Source organism: Chrysemys picta, chromosome 9 (assembly GCF_011386835.1).
Source record: "Chrysemys picta bellii isolate R12L10 chromosome 9, ASM1138683v2, whole genome shotgun sequence".
Taxonomy (NCBI): domain Eukaryota; kingdom Metazoa; phylum Chordata; order Testudines; family Emydidae; genus Chrysemys; species Chrysemys picta.
Genome location: NC_088799.1, coordinates 22,210,246 through 22,225,924, shown reverse-complemented (window position 1 = coordinate 22,225,924; position 15,679 = coordinate 22,210,246). Strand labels below are relative to the sequence as shown.

At 41.4% G+C, this 15,679-nt stretch overlaps 1 protein-coding gene across 5 annotated transcripts in view; it reads left to right on the top strand.

The window, feature by feature from the left end:
- Positions 1–15,679, top strand: part of SCHIP1 (schwannomin interacting protein 1) — a 108,715-nt gene that overhangs the window by 68,455 nt on the left and 24,581 nt on the right. Inside the window, exon 1 of one of the 5 annotated variants that reach the window (XM_005287009.5) lies at positions 7,621–8,194. The exons of the other annotated variants lie outside the window; for them this stretch is intronic. Within the exon in view, the coding sequence (XP_005287066.1) occupies positions 8,117–8,194 (78 nt within the window). The 5' untranslated portion in view covers positions 7,621–8,116. Of the gene's footprint in view, positions 1–7,620; positions 8,195–15,679 lie in introns of those variants that run through there. 5 annotated transcript variants of the gene reach the window in all.

Here is a 15,679-nt window from a genome sequence, read left to right as displayed (position 1 = left end):
TAAAACGGCTGAATAAACGCCAGCTCTTCATGTTGTTGTTTAATTTATATTGAAATTATAGAGTAGAAAGACTTTTTGATATAATTATTTACCGTATACCTGAGTATAAACACAGTATTTTACAAGAACAGTGAAGGTTTATGAGAAAACTTGCCTTGTTTCTTCCATTAGGATGTTTTTCATTTAAAAATACAATTATTTGCTCTCCATAAATTAAAAAAGTATAATGTCAAAAATCCTTATGCTGTCTAATAATGATTATATATTGTCCAGGCAAGTTAACCTAGAACATTTCTTGCATAAAGACAATTGTCTTCAAAGCATTCCATGCTTTATTTCTGAAAATGAATTTGCCATATATTGTACAATATTTAAATCCCAGAATGCATAAATACTTAATATAAATTAAGTATTCTGAAAGTATAGTGCAATGATTCTAATCCATGTGTTCCATACCCAAATTTGAAGATTCCGAATGTATGTTTGATAGCATTTGATATCCTTACTAGGTAGGTTGCCAACTTTATGTAGGGTAAAAAGGAATAAAATGTGATTTTTACCTTCAGTGAAGTCAGACTTAATTGGTGTGGATTAATTTTCATGCCCCTGAGTAAAATAAAAAGCTCTGTGTACCTGCTGACCAAACCTTAGCCCCCACTCTCCTGCCCAAACCTAGGGTTACTATATTTCAGCAAGCAAAAAAGAGGACGGGAGGAGCCCCGCCCCCGTCCTGCCCTAGCCCCGCCCCTGCCCCTCCCACTTCCCACCCCCCTCAGAACCCCCAACCCTCCCCCTGTTCCTTGTCCCCTGATTGCCCCCTCCTGGGACCCCTGCCCCTAACTGCCCCCCAGGACTCCACCCCCTACCTAAGCCTCCCTGCCTCTTGTCCCCTGACTGCCCCCTCCTGAGACCCTCCCCCCATCCTAACTGGCCCCTTAGGACCCTACCCGTACCCTGATTGCCCCAACCCTTATCCACACCCCCACCCCCAGACAGACCCCTGGGACTCCCACGCCCCATCCAACCACTCCCCACCCCCTGACAGCCCCCCCCAGAACTCCCAACCCATCTAAACCCCTCTGCTCCCTGTCCCCTGACTGCTCCGATCCCTCTCCCCACCCCTGCCAGCCCCCCCCCCAGAACTCCCAAACACACACACCCCGCTCCTTGTCCCCTGACTGCCCCCTCCTGGGACCCCTGCTCCTAACTGCCCTCCAGAACCCCACCCCCTACCTAAGCCTCCCTGTTCCTTGTCCCCTAACTGCCCCCTCCTAAGACCCCCCCCCAAACTGCCCCCCAGGACCCTACCCCCTACCTGTACCCTGACTGCCCCAAACCTCCATCCCCCTAAAAAGCCCCCCCCAAAACTCCTGACCCCCCCGTCTCTTGACTGCCCCCTCCAAAATCTCCCTGCCCCTTCTCCTGCCCCCTGGCCCCCTTACCCCACCGCTCAGAACAGGGTGTTGGGCTCTGTGCGGAGCCGGACACGTGGCTGCGCTCCCCAGCACAACACACAACCCAGTCCCTGCCCCTGCACAGTGCTGCTGGAGCGGGGCGCTGGGCTGCAGGGGAGGAGGAGCTGCCGAGGCCCGATGCAAACGGCCCGGCAGGCCGGCCGGCTCAGAATGCAGGGGGGGGGGGGGAGGAGGAGCTCTACCGCTGCTCCGGAGTCCAGCCCGGCAAGCTGCAGGGGGAAGGGCTCTGGCTGCCAGAGCCCCATGCGAGCGGCTGACTTTCCTGCAGCCCTCCCAGCCGCGCCTCGCTCTGCATGGGGGGGAAATCCCAGACATTTTTAGTGATTTACAAGTCCCCCCCCCGGACGCTATTTTTAACACAAAAAGGAGGACATGTCCGGGTAAATCCGGACGAATGGTCACCCTACCAAAGCACACACAGATCCTATTTGGTATATACAGTAAATACATTTTTTGAACATTGTAAGCTTAAGTGAATTACATAGTATGAACTTTTGTAGTAATTTTGAAGGATAGTTCATAGGATTTATCCAGGGAAGTCATTCTTTTTTGAAAAACTGCTTATTAAAGCTATGCAGCAGTACAGGGAAGGACTTTTCTTCCCTTTAGCCAATAACTTAAATGTCTCTAAATGTATTTTGAAAGGAGACATTGAGAAATCAAATGATGTTATCAGAAATAAAAATCAGGAGCCCTACTGCAGGAAAAGGGAAGTTAATTTTAGTAACACTGGAAAATGACACATTGAGTCAGCTGTGGATTGGAATAAAAAAATAATAAAAACAAGCCCATAAGTAAAATTCCCTTGTGCAGAAAAAGTACAGTAATTACAAAGCAGCCAACTAGGAAAATACTTGATTTTAGCCAGCCCTATTTATTAATGCTTTTTTCTTTAAACTTCTGAGTAGAATGTTTTAGAATATTACTATGCATCATTTGTACATCATTAAAACTAGTAAGCTAACTGGCAAAATGCAGTTTGAGTGAACATGTCAGTATAATTTGGGTATTTCATGAGAGACTTAAAAAGCAATTTAGGACTGTTAAATAATCTGATATAGAGTTTAGTCATATTGTACTAGATACCAGCCCTTTTATTGCATATTTGATATCCTTTGAAGATCACTGTTGCTGCACAGATGAGAAAATTGTAGCCTGGCAATACAAATCCCATCCTGCCTGTGTTTATCCTTTAGAAATCTAGGTCCTGATCCAGTGAAGCACTTAAACACATGCTTAACTTTTAGTACATGAAGATTCACATTGACTCATGTGCTTTCCTGGAGCGGAGTCTTAGTAGGTGAAATTTAGTGACAGCCATGAAAGCAGTGGACTAATAGCATTAAACTAAAGCCAATCAAAGTGACAGGTTGCTGTACAAGCATTGGGCTCAGGCGCTTCATCTCCTTCGTGACCTGCAAAGCTCTGACTAAAACAAGTTGGAAAGACCCGCTAGTGTGCATAGTGGGTTTCTGTAGTCTAAATATTTCTACCAGGATCTAGTTAAGGAACTACCATACTAACTTTCACTTGCGAAACGAGGCACAATTTGAACACAGATTTCTAGCTATAAAAGGCTTGTACCTGCCGTGTAGGAGGGAAGCAACAATGCAAATTATTTCCTTTTTCTGACCTCAAAATTTGCTGCTACGATGAAAACAAACCCCAGTTTTTTACATTATAAAGAAATGTAAGCCTTTACATAATAGGGGCTGAAGTTTGTTTTCTCTGACTCCAAACTTGCCTCCCCCCTTGTGCCAAACTCTAAAATACGCCACCTTAAACTCATTCCTACTTCAACTTTTGCATAACTGCTCTGTGGACAGAAGACAATTTTTGTCCAAAATGAATCGTAATCAAAAATTTGAGATTTGTTGGGGGCAGGAAGAGATGTTTTGAAAATTCTTGTAGTGCAGTGATTTTCAAACTGCGGGTCGCGACCCAATACTGGGTCATGGAATGTAAGGCACTGGGTCGTGGTGGCTATGGTCAGCACTGCCAACCGGGCTGTTAAAAGTCCTGTCAGCGGTGCTGCCCGGCTAAAGCAGGCTAGTCCCTACCTGTTCTGACACTGTGTTGTGCCCCGGAAGTGGCCAACAGCAGATCCGGCTCCTAGGCAGGAGGAGGGGAAGTGGGGGAGGGGGCACAGAGCTCGGCGTGCTGCCCGAGCACCAGCTCGGCACTCTATTGGCCGGGAACTGGCCAGTTGGAGCGGGGGGGGCCCTGCGGGCGAGAGCCACTTGTCCATCTCTGCCCAGGAGCTGGACCTGCTGCTGGCCGCTTCCGGGGCGCAGCGCAGTCCGCGGTGCCAGAAAGCCTGCCTTAGCATGCCTGCTGCGTCACTAATCAGGAGCCGCCCAAGGTAAGCCTGTGCCCCAACCCCACACCCCAATCCTCTGCCCTACCCCAGAGCTTGCACCCCCAGCCCAGAACCCTGACCCCCTCTCGCACCTCAATCCCCTACTCCAGCCCAGAGGCCCCTCCCAAATCCTGAACCCCTCATTCCCGGCCCCACCCCACAGCCCTCACCCCTGCACCCAAATCCCTCATCAACAGTTTTCTTCAGCTGGGTCGCCAGAAAAAAAGTTTGAAAACCACTGTTCTAGTGTGTGTACTGGGGAGGGTTGCTTAGTGTTGTTTTATGTATGTTTGGTTTTTGCCCATAGCTCAAAAAAGCTTTTAAAAACCTCAGATGTGTTTTATTTGAAAGATTTTGGTAAAATTTAGTCTGGGATTTTCAAAGGTGTTGAAGATCAATGGGTGGCAAACTCCCTTACTCCCTTTGAAAATCTCAGCACTTATGTGCAAGACTTCTGCTTTTTCCCCCCCCCCCCTTGGGGGAAAGGCATAGTAAGAATCTACTGGCAAATTAAGAACATCATCATCAACCATTGGACTTTGGCAGGCTGTAAAAGAGCACCAAACGACTGGTGGAGACCTACACTTCCATTTAAAAAAAAACCACCATTTTTTCCTAGCCCTTTTCCTTGGGAACATTGCCTTTGAAGTGTAAACAAACAGGACGTAATCACAGCCTGTCTCCCATCGGCCACAGCCGGAGTGCCTAACTCAGTTACCTGTTTCTGGCATGTTCTTTTCTGTGTCCCACAAACAGGACAGACACAAGTGAAATCTTTATTCCTGGTGTGTTTCTACCATTCTTGGCTGGGTTGGCTGTGCCTGCAGTAGAAACTGTCAATAACCCTTTACTCCTCTCTGAGAAAATGAAGACCAACTGAGGGTTGATGTATCTTGAAGGCATGCATGGGTGCTGAGAAGAATCCAAGAAAGGAGTTTCTTCATCAACTACCCATGCAGTGTTTGAGAAGATATTGGGCTAGATGGACCATTGGTTTGAACCAGTATGGCCATTCTTATGCTCTTAGGAGGGAAGGAGAGGAATCTGCTCTCTCTCTCCCTCCCTCCATAATCTCACTGCCCCTGAATCAGAGACACCAGGCTCCAACCTCTTCTCAAGGGGATCCCCTGGAGGGAGCAGAGTGTGAATGTTTCTGTAACTATGCAGTATGGAAAATCGAACCCTCCCCATGCATGGTGCTGTAATATCCAGGCTCCCTGTAAAGCGGGGAGAGAGAGCACCACAAGCACTGGCACCAGTGTCCCATGTTCAACAGGATCTTTAAATCCCCCATGCAGTGGGAGGATTTTCGTACATTCACCCATTCCCCATTCCTTCTCCCTTCCTCCACTGACAATTGTCATGCAGCAGAATGAATACTCCTGAGTGACTTACAACAGTGTCTTCCTCCATAGAAATCATATATTCAATCTGAGCAAGGATTAAAAAGGGAAAGACACTGGGCTTTGGAAAAAGATGGCGAGCCATGGAATCCATGACTTCTTAAATACCATTACCAAACTAATACTTTGCCCACAAATCTGGAGTGAGTAGACGGTTTTACAAAATCCAAAAGGAATCCTGGTATGGAGAGTGGGGAGCAGTGAGGAACTTACTTGTGATGGTTGGCTGGGGAGCAAGGTTCCACAGTGTTCCTTGAATTTGTATCTGCCTATGCCAGTGGGGTTTAATCTGACTCTGGAAATACTAGAAGCTTGTGACAAGTGAAATTTTTATATTTGAATGCTTCCTTTTTCTTCATTGGGTTGGGATTTCGAGTTCAGGATCCTGACACAAGGAAGAAAAGAGAGCAGCAGAATACGGACCCTGGACTTCAGAAAAGCAGACTTTGACTCCCTCAGGGAACAGATGGGCAGGATCCCCTGGGAGAATAACGTGAAGGGCAAAGGGGTCCAGGACAGCTGGCTGTATTTTAAAGAATCCTTATTGCGGTTGCAGGAACAAACCATCCCGATGTGTAGAAAGAATAGTAAATATGGCAGGCGACCAGCTTGGCTTAACAGTGAAATCCTTGCTGACCTTAAACACAAAAAAGAAGCTTACAAGAATTGGAAGATCGGACAAATGACCAGGGAGGAGTATAAAAATATCGCTCAGGCATGCAAGAGTGAAATCAGGAAGGCCAAATCGCACTTGGAGTTGCAGCTAGCAAGAGATGTTAAGAGTAACAAGAAGGGTTTCTTCAGGTATGTTAGCAACAAGAAGAAAGTCAAGGAAAGTGTGGGCCCCTTACTGAATGAGGGAGGCAACCTAGAGACAGAGGATGTGGAAAAAGCTAATGTACTCAATGCTTTTTTTGCCTCTGTCTTCACAAACAAGGTCAGCTCCCAGACTGCTGGACTGGGCAGCACAGTATGGGGAGGAGGTGACCAGCCCTCCGTGGAGAAAGAAGTGGTTCGGGACTATTTAGAAAAACTGGATGAGCACAAATCCATGAGGCTGGATGCGCTGCATCCAAGGGTGCTAAAGGAGTTGGGCCAAAAAAAACCTGATGAGGTTCAACAAGGACAAGTGCAGAGTCCTGCACTTAGGATGGAAGAATCCTATGCACTGCTACAGACTAGGGACCGAATGGCTAGGTAGCAGTTCTGCAGAAAAGGACCTAGGGGTCACAGTGGACGAGAAGCTGGATATGAGTCAACAGTGTGCTCTTGTTGCCAAGAAGGCTAATGGCATTTTGGGCTGTATAAGTAGTGGCATTGCCAGCAGATGGAGGAACGTGATCGTTCCCCTTTATTCGACATTGGTGAGGCCTCATCTGGAGTACTGTGTCCAGTTTTGGGCCCCACACTACAAGAAGGATGTGGAAAAATTGGAAAGAGTCCAGCGGAGGGCAACAAAAATGATTAGGGGTCTGGAGCACATGACGTGTGAGGAGAGGCTGAGGGAACTGGGATTGTTTAGTCTCCAGAAGAGAAGAATGAGGGGGGATTTGATAGCTGCTTTCAACTACCTGAGGGGGGTTCCAAAGAGGATGGAGCTCGGCTGTTCTCAGTGGTGGCAGATGACAGAGCAAGGAGCAATGATCTCAAGTTGCAGTGGGGGAGGTCTAGGTTGGATATTAGGAAACACTATTTCACTAGGAGGGTGGTGAAGCACTGGAATGCTTTACCTAGGGAAGTGGTGGAATCTCCTTCCTTGGAGGTTTTTAAGTCCTGGCTTGACAAAGCCCTGGCTGGGATGATTTAGTTGGGAATTGGTCCTGCTTTGAGCAGGGGGTTGGACTAGATGACCTCCTGAGGTCCCTTCCAACCCTGATATTCTATGATTTATGGTTTTTCTCCTAAAAGCTTTATTATGTCTGGAAGTAAATATTCCAGCCAAGGAATCGTCCTTAAAATAGAAAATCCCTAGTTATGTACTTTGTGAAAGAAATGGATGAAAAAAAATCCTCCAGTTGTAGATTTTGTTACTCCTGTCTCTTAAGCAAGTAAGCAAACCATGCAATGCTTGGAGGCAAGAAAGGCAATAAAAAGAATGAAGAGCTCCTTCCGAAATTGGAAATGCACTGGGTGAATTTCCAAACAAATTATGGAATTCTTTTTTGCTTCCCCTAATAGACTAAAGTTGTGGATATTGAAACAGAACAACCAATCTGTACAGAAAGTATTGTCTATTGTACAGGGAGGTTGTACGTGAAAGTCTCAGAAGTGAGTCCAGTTTTGCCTCCTGTAGCCTTGACTTTGAACCACACTGTTTTAATTTTGTCATAAGATACCAGGTTTTCTCTGCCTTGGTGTAGTCTGCTAGGCAAGTTTCCATCTATTTTTATCCTGCACTACCAGTGGCTGGATGAAGACTGCTGCTTTCCTCTTGTAGCTACAACACACACTGCTAAGCAGTGAACTCCGTGTAATCAGCTGGCTAAGGCTCAAAGACAGCCTTTTACTTTATTAGGGAAAAGAAACATGCTTTGAAGAGGATTCTAGCAGAATTATTCAGAGGAAGGTGATAGCAGATTGTGAGGAGACCATACCCTTGACAGGCCGAAGTGTCAGCAAGAAGTCACATTTTAACTGCATGGAATGGCAGCTGTCCTCACACTAGCGTGAATGAGACGAAGGTATAAGTACTAGACAGTCTCTCTGAATGAAAAAGAGCAAGGACACTGACAGAATTTCAGTTATCATCTGATATTTCAGTTTAAAAATGAGAAATCCAAACAGATCTTGGAGTATGGACTAATAAATTATGGATACAATGAATAGTGATAATTGCAAGGAATATTTAATCTGCAGTGAGGGGGTTTGAGAGTTAAAGAATGAATTTGGACAGTGATGGAATGGATGACATCATCAGTAAAGTATCCACGTTGGAGATGGAGGGGAATTATAAAAAGGTAAGAGACAAAAAGGACGCTTGTCTTCTAACAATTGCTCTGTTTTTGCAAAAGAGAAACAGTTCAAATCTGAAGAGTTGCCAATACCATTCAAAGCACCCTATGCTACAGTTCATCCAGATATATAAATGTTTCTTTCTTGTTTGCTAAAATAGTGAAACTTTCTGTTGTATTTAACACACAAGTAATTTTCATTAAAATTTGGTTGTTACAATGTTCTGTAAAACTTCTTACACACTACATTTAGTTGTCAAGACTATAATTTAAATATTGTGACCCTCTAGTTTTTAATACAAATTACAGTGCAGCTTAAGAAATGAAACATTTTGACTCTAAATTTTCATTTTATTTGTACTTCACCGTAAATACATCTTGTAGTGAAAGATACAAAAACAAGTGTTCTATGGGTACAGGATTTTCATAAATATTATAACAGCCTTTGTCCCTTTAAAAATAAAGTATGCCATGTACAGTTTTGGAACTTTAAATATAGTAATTGTCTGCATCTGGTAATGACAGACCTAAGGCAAAAATAGCTTCAGTTGCATGGTTGAAGTCCTGACATTAACTTCAAGTATATGTTTCTCCCTACAGAGCCAGGATATTATGCAACTTCTCTTCTTCTCCCTCCCCCCCCCCCCCCACCCCTCCGCCTCCTCCCAAGGAAACAAATGTTGTTCTAAACTGTTTCACAGTATGTAGAAGTATCATTTCATAACAGACCCACCGTCCCCAATTCTCACTAACTACAGCACCTGGCAGCATCCAGCCCATTGTATCTAACCTCAGCGCCTTCCAACATTTAGTCAATTGCTTCTAATATTAAATAAAAAATTGCCATAACCCTGCTGGGTTTTTAAACTTCTTTGGAAATACTGTAAATTAATCCCAAGAGCTGACTCGTGTACTGCTTTTTGTCAGCCTGCCATGGTTTGTGTTTTCAATGTTGTATAATTGCCAAGAAGGGAAAAAGTCTGAGGTGATAAGTGTCCACATTAATGACATGTTAACACCCCCTGCGGTAAAGTTCTTGTACAGGGAAGATGCCGTGTTTGGAACAAATTTCACACTGTTGCCCAGTAAAAATACTTCAGCAATAACTCTACATTTAAATCAATTTACTATATAGATATAAAATCTACTGTATATACAAACTGTTAAATCCCACATCAGAGTCAATTATTGTTTGTTATATGTGGAATGAAGTATACATAAAAGGAGGTCAGTCAATCAACTAATGTTCCAAGTTGCTTTTGTGGGATTCACATTCTTCTTAACGTACAGTATAAATGATGGGAATAACCCAGTGATATTTCAGAAACAACATTAATAAAACTGAGCAAATCAAGAAAGCTTATCCAGTAAATGTTGTCTTAGCACTCTCCAATAGTGGATGAATTAGAAATAAAACAGAACTCAGTAGTACGTGTACTCCCAAAACGCTATTGGATCATTAGACTGTTCCTTTTTCTGAGGGCATATAGAGCTTTCTTGTCAAACAAATTTGCCCAATCTTATTTGACAAGTAAGAATTGGAGATAATATTGTTGCACTAAAGTATTTTTAAGTCTTGTCTTTTCTTGTTAATCCCAAACCTTTTACAAGCAAACTAAAGCAAAGAAAGAAAATGTGGAGTTAATCCAGGAACAGAAAGCAGGTGTAGCCAAAGCAAGTAGTAAACTGTTGGCAACATGTACACAACTGTCTTAATCCTGTACATTGCCAGAGGTATGACAGCATTTATATTGTTCATCTTACTTAGTCCTTGAATGCAGATTCAGTGGGTCAAATTCTGCTTTCAGTTACACTTCTATAAACCCAAGTGACTCACTGGAGTTTCTCTTGATTGGTCCATGTGTAACTGATATAGTCTTGCCACGTTTGTGTTGAATCAACAAATGTAATAATATTTCAAATATCTGGTATATTGTGAAAAAAGATAAAAACTGTAAAAGCTTATCTGGTAACTTCCTGTCCGTACATGACAAAACCCCCTCTTTGTATTGAGTCTATGTAGAAATTCTGCTGGAAAAAAGACTGCCCTACAGGGCTAGTCTTCCTAGATAATGTTTTCACCTCTCAGCTCATAGAGAGCCGAGAAGCTCTCAGTGTGTCCAATCAGCATTAAATCCTGTACTTTCACTGGATGTGATAAATAATACCTTTCAAGAAACTTCCATAATTCCTATCCACATTGGTCTTGTCATGCTCAAGAATCTACAAACTAACAGAAAACAGCATGTCACCCTTCAACAGAGTGTAGGTCATTGCAGGAGTGTAGATCAGTGCCAAAAAGCAACTACTAATGACTGAGGAAGTTGTATCCTCTCAAACATCAAGCCAGTTCAAATGTTCAGGCAGCAGAGAATTACACCAATGATTAAAATGTAAATGGTGAATACATTACCCATGGAATCAATTTTATATTGTCATATAAGAATATTTAGCCAGCACTCAAATATTTTTGGACCGATTGACTAACTTCTGTAACTTGTTTTCCAGGGCAAGTGCCCCAAGGTTAATAGCATAACTCTCAACACTCCAACTTCCAAGTGAAGTGTGTAACATTTGCCCTTTTAATGCATTGGAAATAAAATGTGGCATCCATAACTACACAATGAAAAATCACAGATGCAAGCATTCTTTATTTATATAGTACCATAAGTCGGCAGAGGGGCATGTGCTTTTATTTTTATGTATATAATACATAAAACTTTTATAATCGTCTTGTTTGTGCTATTATCACCAGCGCAGCTCTAGGGATGTTTCTCCGTTCTAATATTTGGCAAGAAGAACAGATGGTAAATGGGTGGGACAGATGTGGTAAATGGAAGTTATTGCTGTGGGGTTGAAAGAGGGGTGAGAAGTTTTTTATTTTTATTTTTTCTTGTGGGAAAGATAAGGACCATTAAGAAAACAAATTGTAAATGTATGGGTCAGTAAACAACAAAGCTGTAATTAATATATATTTTAAAAAGCAGTAATTATATAGAAGTGGCATGGTAGACTATGATCACAGAGGGTCATAAGGATGGCCTCACCATGGCATTTTTGTTAATTTACTGAGGACAGTTTGGCACCTCTCCTAATGTAAACTTAATTGAAATTAGTGTTTTAGATGTAGAGATTCTCATTTTCCTTTCCTTGACTAAACCACAAATATCTCACTGGTTTAGCCAAACTGGCCTTGAAACTTAACTTAGTCACACATAATCAATGGTTGGGGAATTGATCCATACATGAGTTCTGTGCTAGACCTTGTTATATACTGATAATACCACATCTTTCTTTCTTTCTTTCTTTCTTTCTTTCTTTCTTTCTTTCTTTCTTTATGTTCTTGTAAATATTTTTGGTATTGTTGTTTAAAATAAAAAATAAAAATCAAACAGTTCTATTCCTGTGGTTAAAATTAGATCCTTCAATGGATATGGAAGGAAGAGATTATGTAACTTTTCCTTTTCCTTCAGGAGGTGGTCTAGTGGCAGGATGTAGTGTTCAGAATTATAACACTATTTATTTATAGCACTTATAATTTGGGAATTAATAATTCAAACCTGTTTTGCTTAGTGAAAGTCTAGGTGAAGGGATAGAAGGCAAAACAACTCATGAGATTAGTGAAATGTAGCATTTGTGTTCGCCTAGGTAACAGCTACAAGTAAAACTTCTGCTGTCCTTTTAGACCAGGGGTAGGCAACCTATGGCACAGATGCCGAAGGCGGCACACGAGCTGATTTTCAGTGGCACTCACATTGCCCGGGTCCTGGCCACCAGTCCGGGGGGCTCTGCATTTTAATTTAATTTTAAATGAAGCTTCTTAAACATTTTAAAAACCTTATCTACTTTACATACAACAATAGTTTAGTTATATATTATAGACTTCTAGAAAGAAACCTTCTAAAAAGGTTAAAATGTATTACTGGCACGCGAAACCTTAAATTAGCGTGAATAAATAAAAACTTGGCACACCACTTCTGAAAGGTTGCCAAGCCCTGTTTTAGACTGTGTGATTTAGCCACAAAATTGATTCTTTGGTGAAAATCTGTGTATCTCACTATAGATTTAACAGACCTATCTTTGACCACAGATGTATATAATACAATATTATTTATGTTAATGTTTTTAAATTCTAAGTGTTTCATGGTGATTTTTTTATGTAGAAAATAATTTTAAAATTCTTGGTAGCTGAGGAATGAGATTATTGATTTGGTTCCTGTCTGAAACCAAGTTTCTCTAATATCTCTCTTAGACTATTCAGTGTACCTGGTACGGTGATCTATCTTTAACATGAAATCCAGCTCTCAAGTATATTAGGCTTTTTAGGAACTGTTCCCTGTTTTATAACAACTTTATGGCACAATTGATTCCTTTATGGTCATTATCTAGAGGGTGACTTATAAAGTGGGATAATGTGGGCTCAGAATTTGGAATTGTATTATTTAATATATCAGTAATTATTTAGTGGGTAAAATAAATTGAACATTGATCAAATGTACAGATATCAAACTGGGAAGAATTGCAATCACATTGGGGGATGGATCAAAATTACAGAATGATTGATTTGAAAGTTTTAGAGAGATCTAAATGGGACGAAATATGTAAAATTAAAAAAGCAGGGAAGAGTAACTCCCAGTACAAGCGTAAAAGGTGAGGGTGCTACTTAAAGAGCAGTAATGCAGAAAAATCTTTGGAGGTGAGAGAGACAGACAGATGGGACATGAACTGAAAATGAAGTGAAGCTGCAAAAAAGGCAAATGACATTCTGGTCTGAATGTAGGGATAGCACTGGTAGAACATGGGAAATGTTAAAAATACTTTATGCCAGCTTGGAGGGAGTCCTATATTTTTGGCATCTTATTTCTAAAAGAATATAGATACATCAGAATCCAATCAAGGGCCACAAAAATGGTAAATAGGTTAGAAGATAAGGAAATTAATTGTGTGACTTGGAGGAAAGGGATATTTGAGGATAGTATATTAATACAAATTGAAATTTTTTTTACAGTAATGAGATGAATAATAAGCAATAGACTTGAGGTAAAGAAAAACTTAAAACACTAGAAAGCCATAGTCAACATGCAACCCAGTCAGATCATGGATTGTCTCTCTCCTCCATTTGTACAGCACCGGACACAATAAGGTTCTCATCCTTTTTTGCAGTCTTTAGGCACTCCTCTATGTAAATATTTAATCATCATAATGTTCAATTTGCAGGCATTTGGGGCCTTCCCAAGACAGTTCCTTAATAACAAGGCCACTGCTCCTTCTAGCAGAGGTGCTTAAGAGTAGATTAAATTGAAGAAAACATTGCTCTTTGCAAGCACTGGAGTAGATACATGTTTTTGAACTCGTGGGGCATGACCCTTAGGTGCATATTAAGGGAGTAGAGGAATACTACTGTCACTAGGACCCAGGTCACCATACTAGTAACATAAGAACAGCCGTACTGGGTAGCCATACTGGTACTTAGACCAAAGATCCATCTAGCCCAGTATCCTGTCTTCCGACAGTGGCCAATGCCAGGTGCCCCAGAGGGAATGAACAGACTAAGGGCAGACTAAGGGCTTAAGTTCAGTTTTGTGGCTAGCCTTGTCCAGAGTATATCAGTCTCTTCAGTGGATTTCTCAATGAATGTTTAGATTATAGAGTTCTTTGAATTTGTGTTTCTAGTGTAAATGAGCACTGTATACATTTAGAAAGTTTGTGGTGACTCTGTAGCTTTAAAATAAGTTACTGCAAACAATGCTAATTTTTATATTAAAACTTCGGATACTAATATAATATTTTTGTTTTCATGTGCATTGACCCAGAAATCCTTACGCACCTATAGGACATGATACTGTCACTAAGTATCATAATACATATGAATACAAAGTCAAAATATAAGTTTGTGTAGATTTAGACTAATTAGGATATAATGTGTTCTATGCAAAGAGTGTCAGTTAAAAGATGATTAATTGCTGACTAATGCTGTTGGTGTATGCCCATGATGTACTAAAAACACTGGGTTGATCAATTATATCAGACTGCAAAAGCAAAAGATGTCCAGTGCAGGTATTCAGTCCTGAGGAAGTCTGGGTTCCCTGATACTCCAGAATTGAAAGTGGAGTTAGTGGAAGATATCCCCTAAAGAAGCTGGAGAATGATGCTGTGGTTCCTAATGACTGGTACAGTGAAGAGAGAAGAACTCCCTTTCCCTAGTCCCTTAACCCTCACACGAGGGGAGGGCTGGAGGTCCCAGCAATGAGCAGGGGGCTGGGTGGGGGAGGTGGTGGTGGTGCGGGACTGATGGTAGCCCTCCAACTGGCGGAAATGATTAATAAATTAATCATGACCTGCACTGTACAAGATATTACCCAAATGAGTTAAGTTACTAAAGTTGCAACAGAATTATATTGCATCCCTCACACCTTTTCTGCCTTTCTGTGTGTTCAGGACAAACAACCCAGGTTAGCGAGATTGAGGCGGCAAAACGCTGTCATCATATGGTATAGCATGGTTGGTTTACTTTCAGATTTTAAAAAAAAAATCTTTCATCTAACACTTACCTATACTTTCTATATTCAAAGATCTTAATTAATCCTCACAGCAACCTTGTGAGAGAGATAAGTAGGTATTAGTATTCACTAGAATTCAGGAGTTCCTAGCTTCTAGTACTGAGGCATGGCCTGGGGGGGTCTAAAGATCCTATTAGAACATTCTGTGGAAAGTTAAAAATAGTGATTCATCGTAAAAATGAATAGGATAAGAGAACTGGAAGTGGCAGGAATTGGCCTGTATTTGTTCTAACCTTGTATTTAGATTTTTTTGATACTATAGGATATAGTACATTGTTTCTTTAGTGAGTGCCTTCTTCACATCTTGATTTGCCCTTCAAACTGACATTTTTCTAGTTTAAAAAATGCTGAGAGAGATTAAGAGTGCAAGCATCTTCAGCATGTAATAGATTGCATGAAAAATCTAATCAAGGGATCATTTGATGGGGGCTTACTTTATGGTATCAGCACTTTCGGTGTACTGAAAACTAATATTCCATCTTATTAAGTTCAGTAAATGTGCTTTTAAAGCTATTGATTTTTGTTTTGTGCTGCAGTATGTTACTTCATCATGTTTGGATAGAAAAGCGATCTACTGGATGAATGAAAGACTATACATTACTGTAAATTTTAGAGAATAGTACACAGTGAGCATCAAAATCTAGATTTATTCATTAATGAGGGCTACTAACGATGATGCTATCAGAATTCACTAGACAGAAGGTTTCACTGAAGCTGAGGGATTAATGTAATTGCTTCAAAACAGACAATGTGGCGTCAGCTACAAACTGTAAGACAAACAATCAAGGAATTAGAATCTAAAGAACAGCTTTGCTTTATCTGGCTTGTGCTGTGTGAAGTAGACTTTCTTTTCTACCTTTTTAGCTGTTGTAATGAAATATATTATGAATTGATCACTAGAGAGACAGTTAACTGGTAGTATTTGCACAGT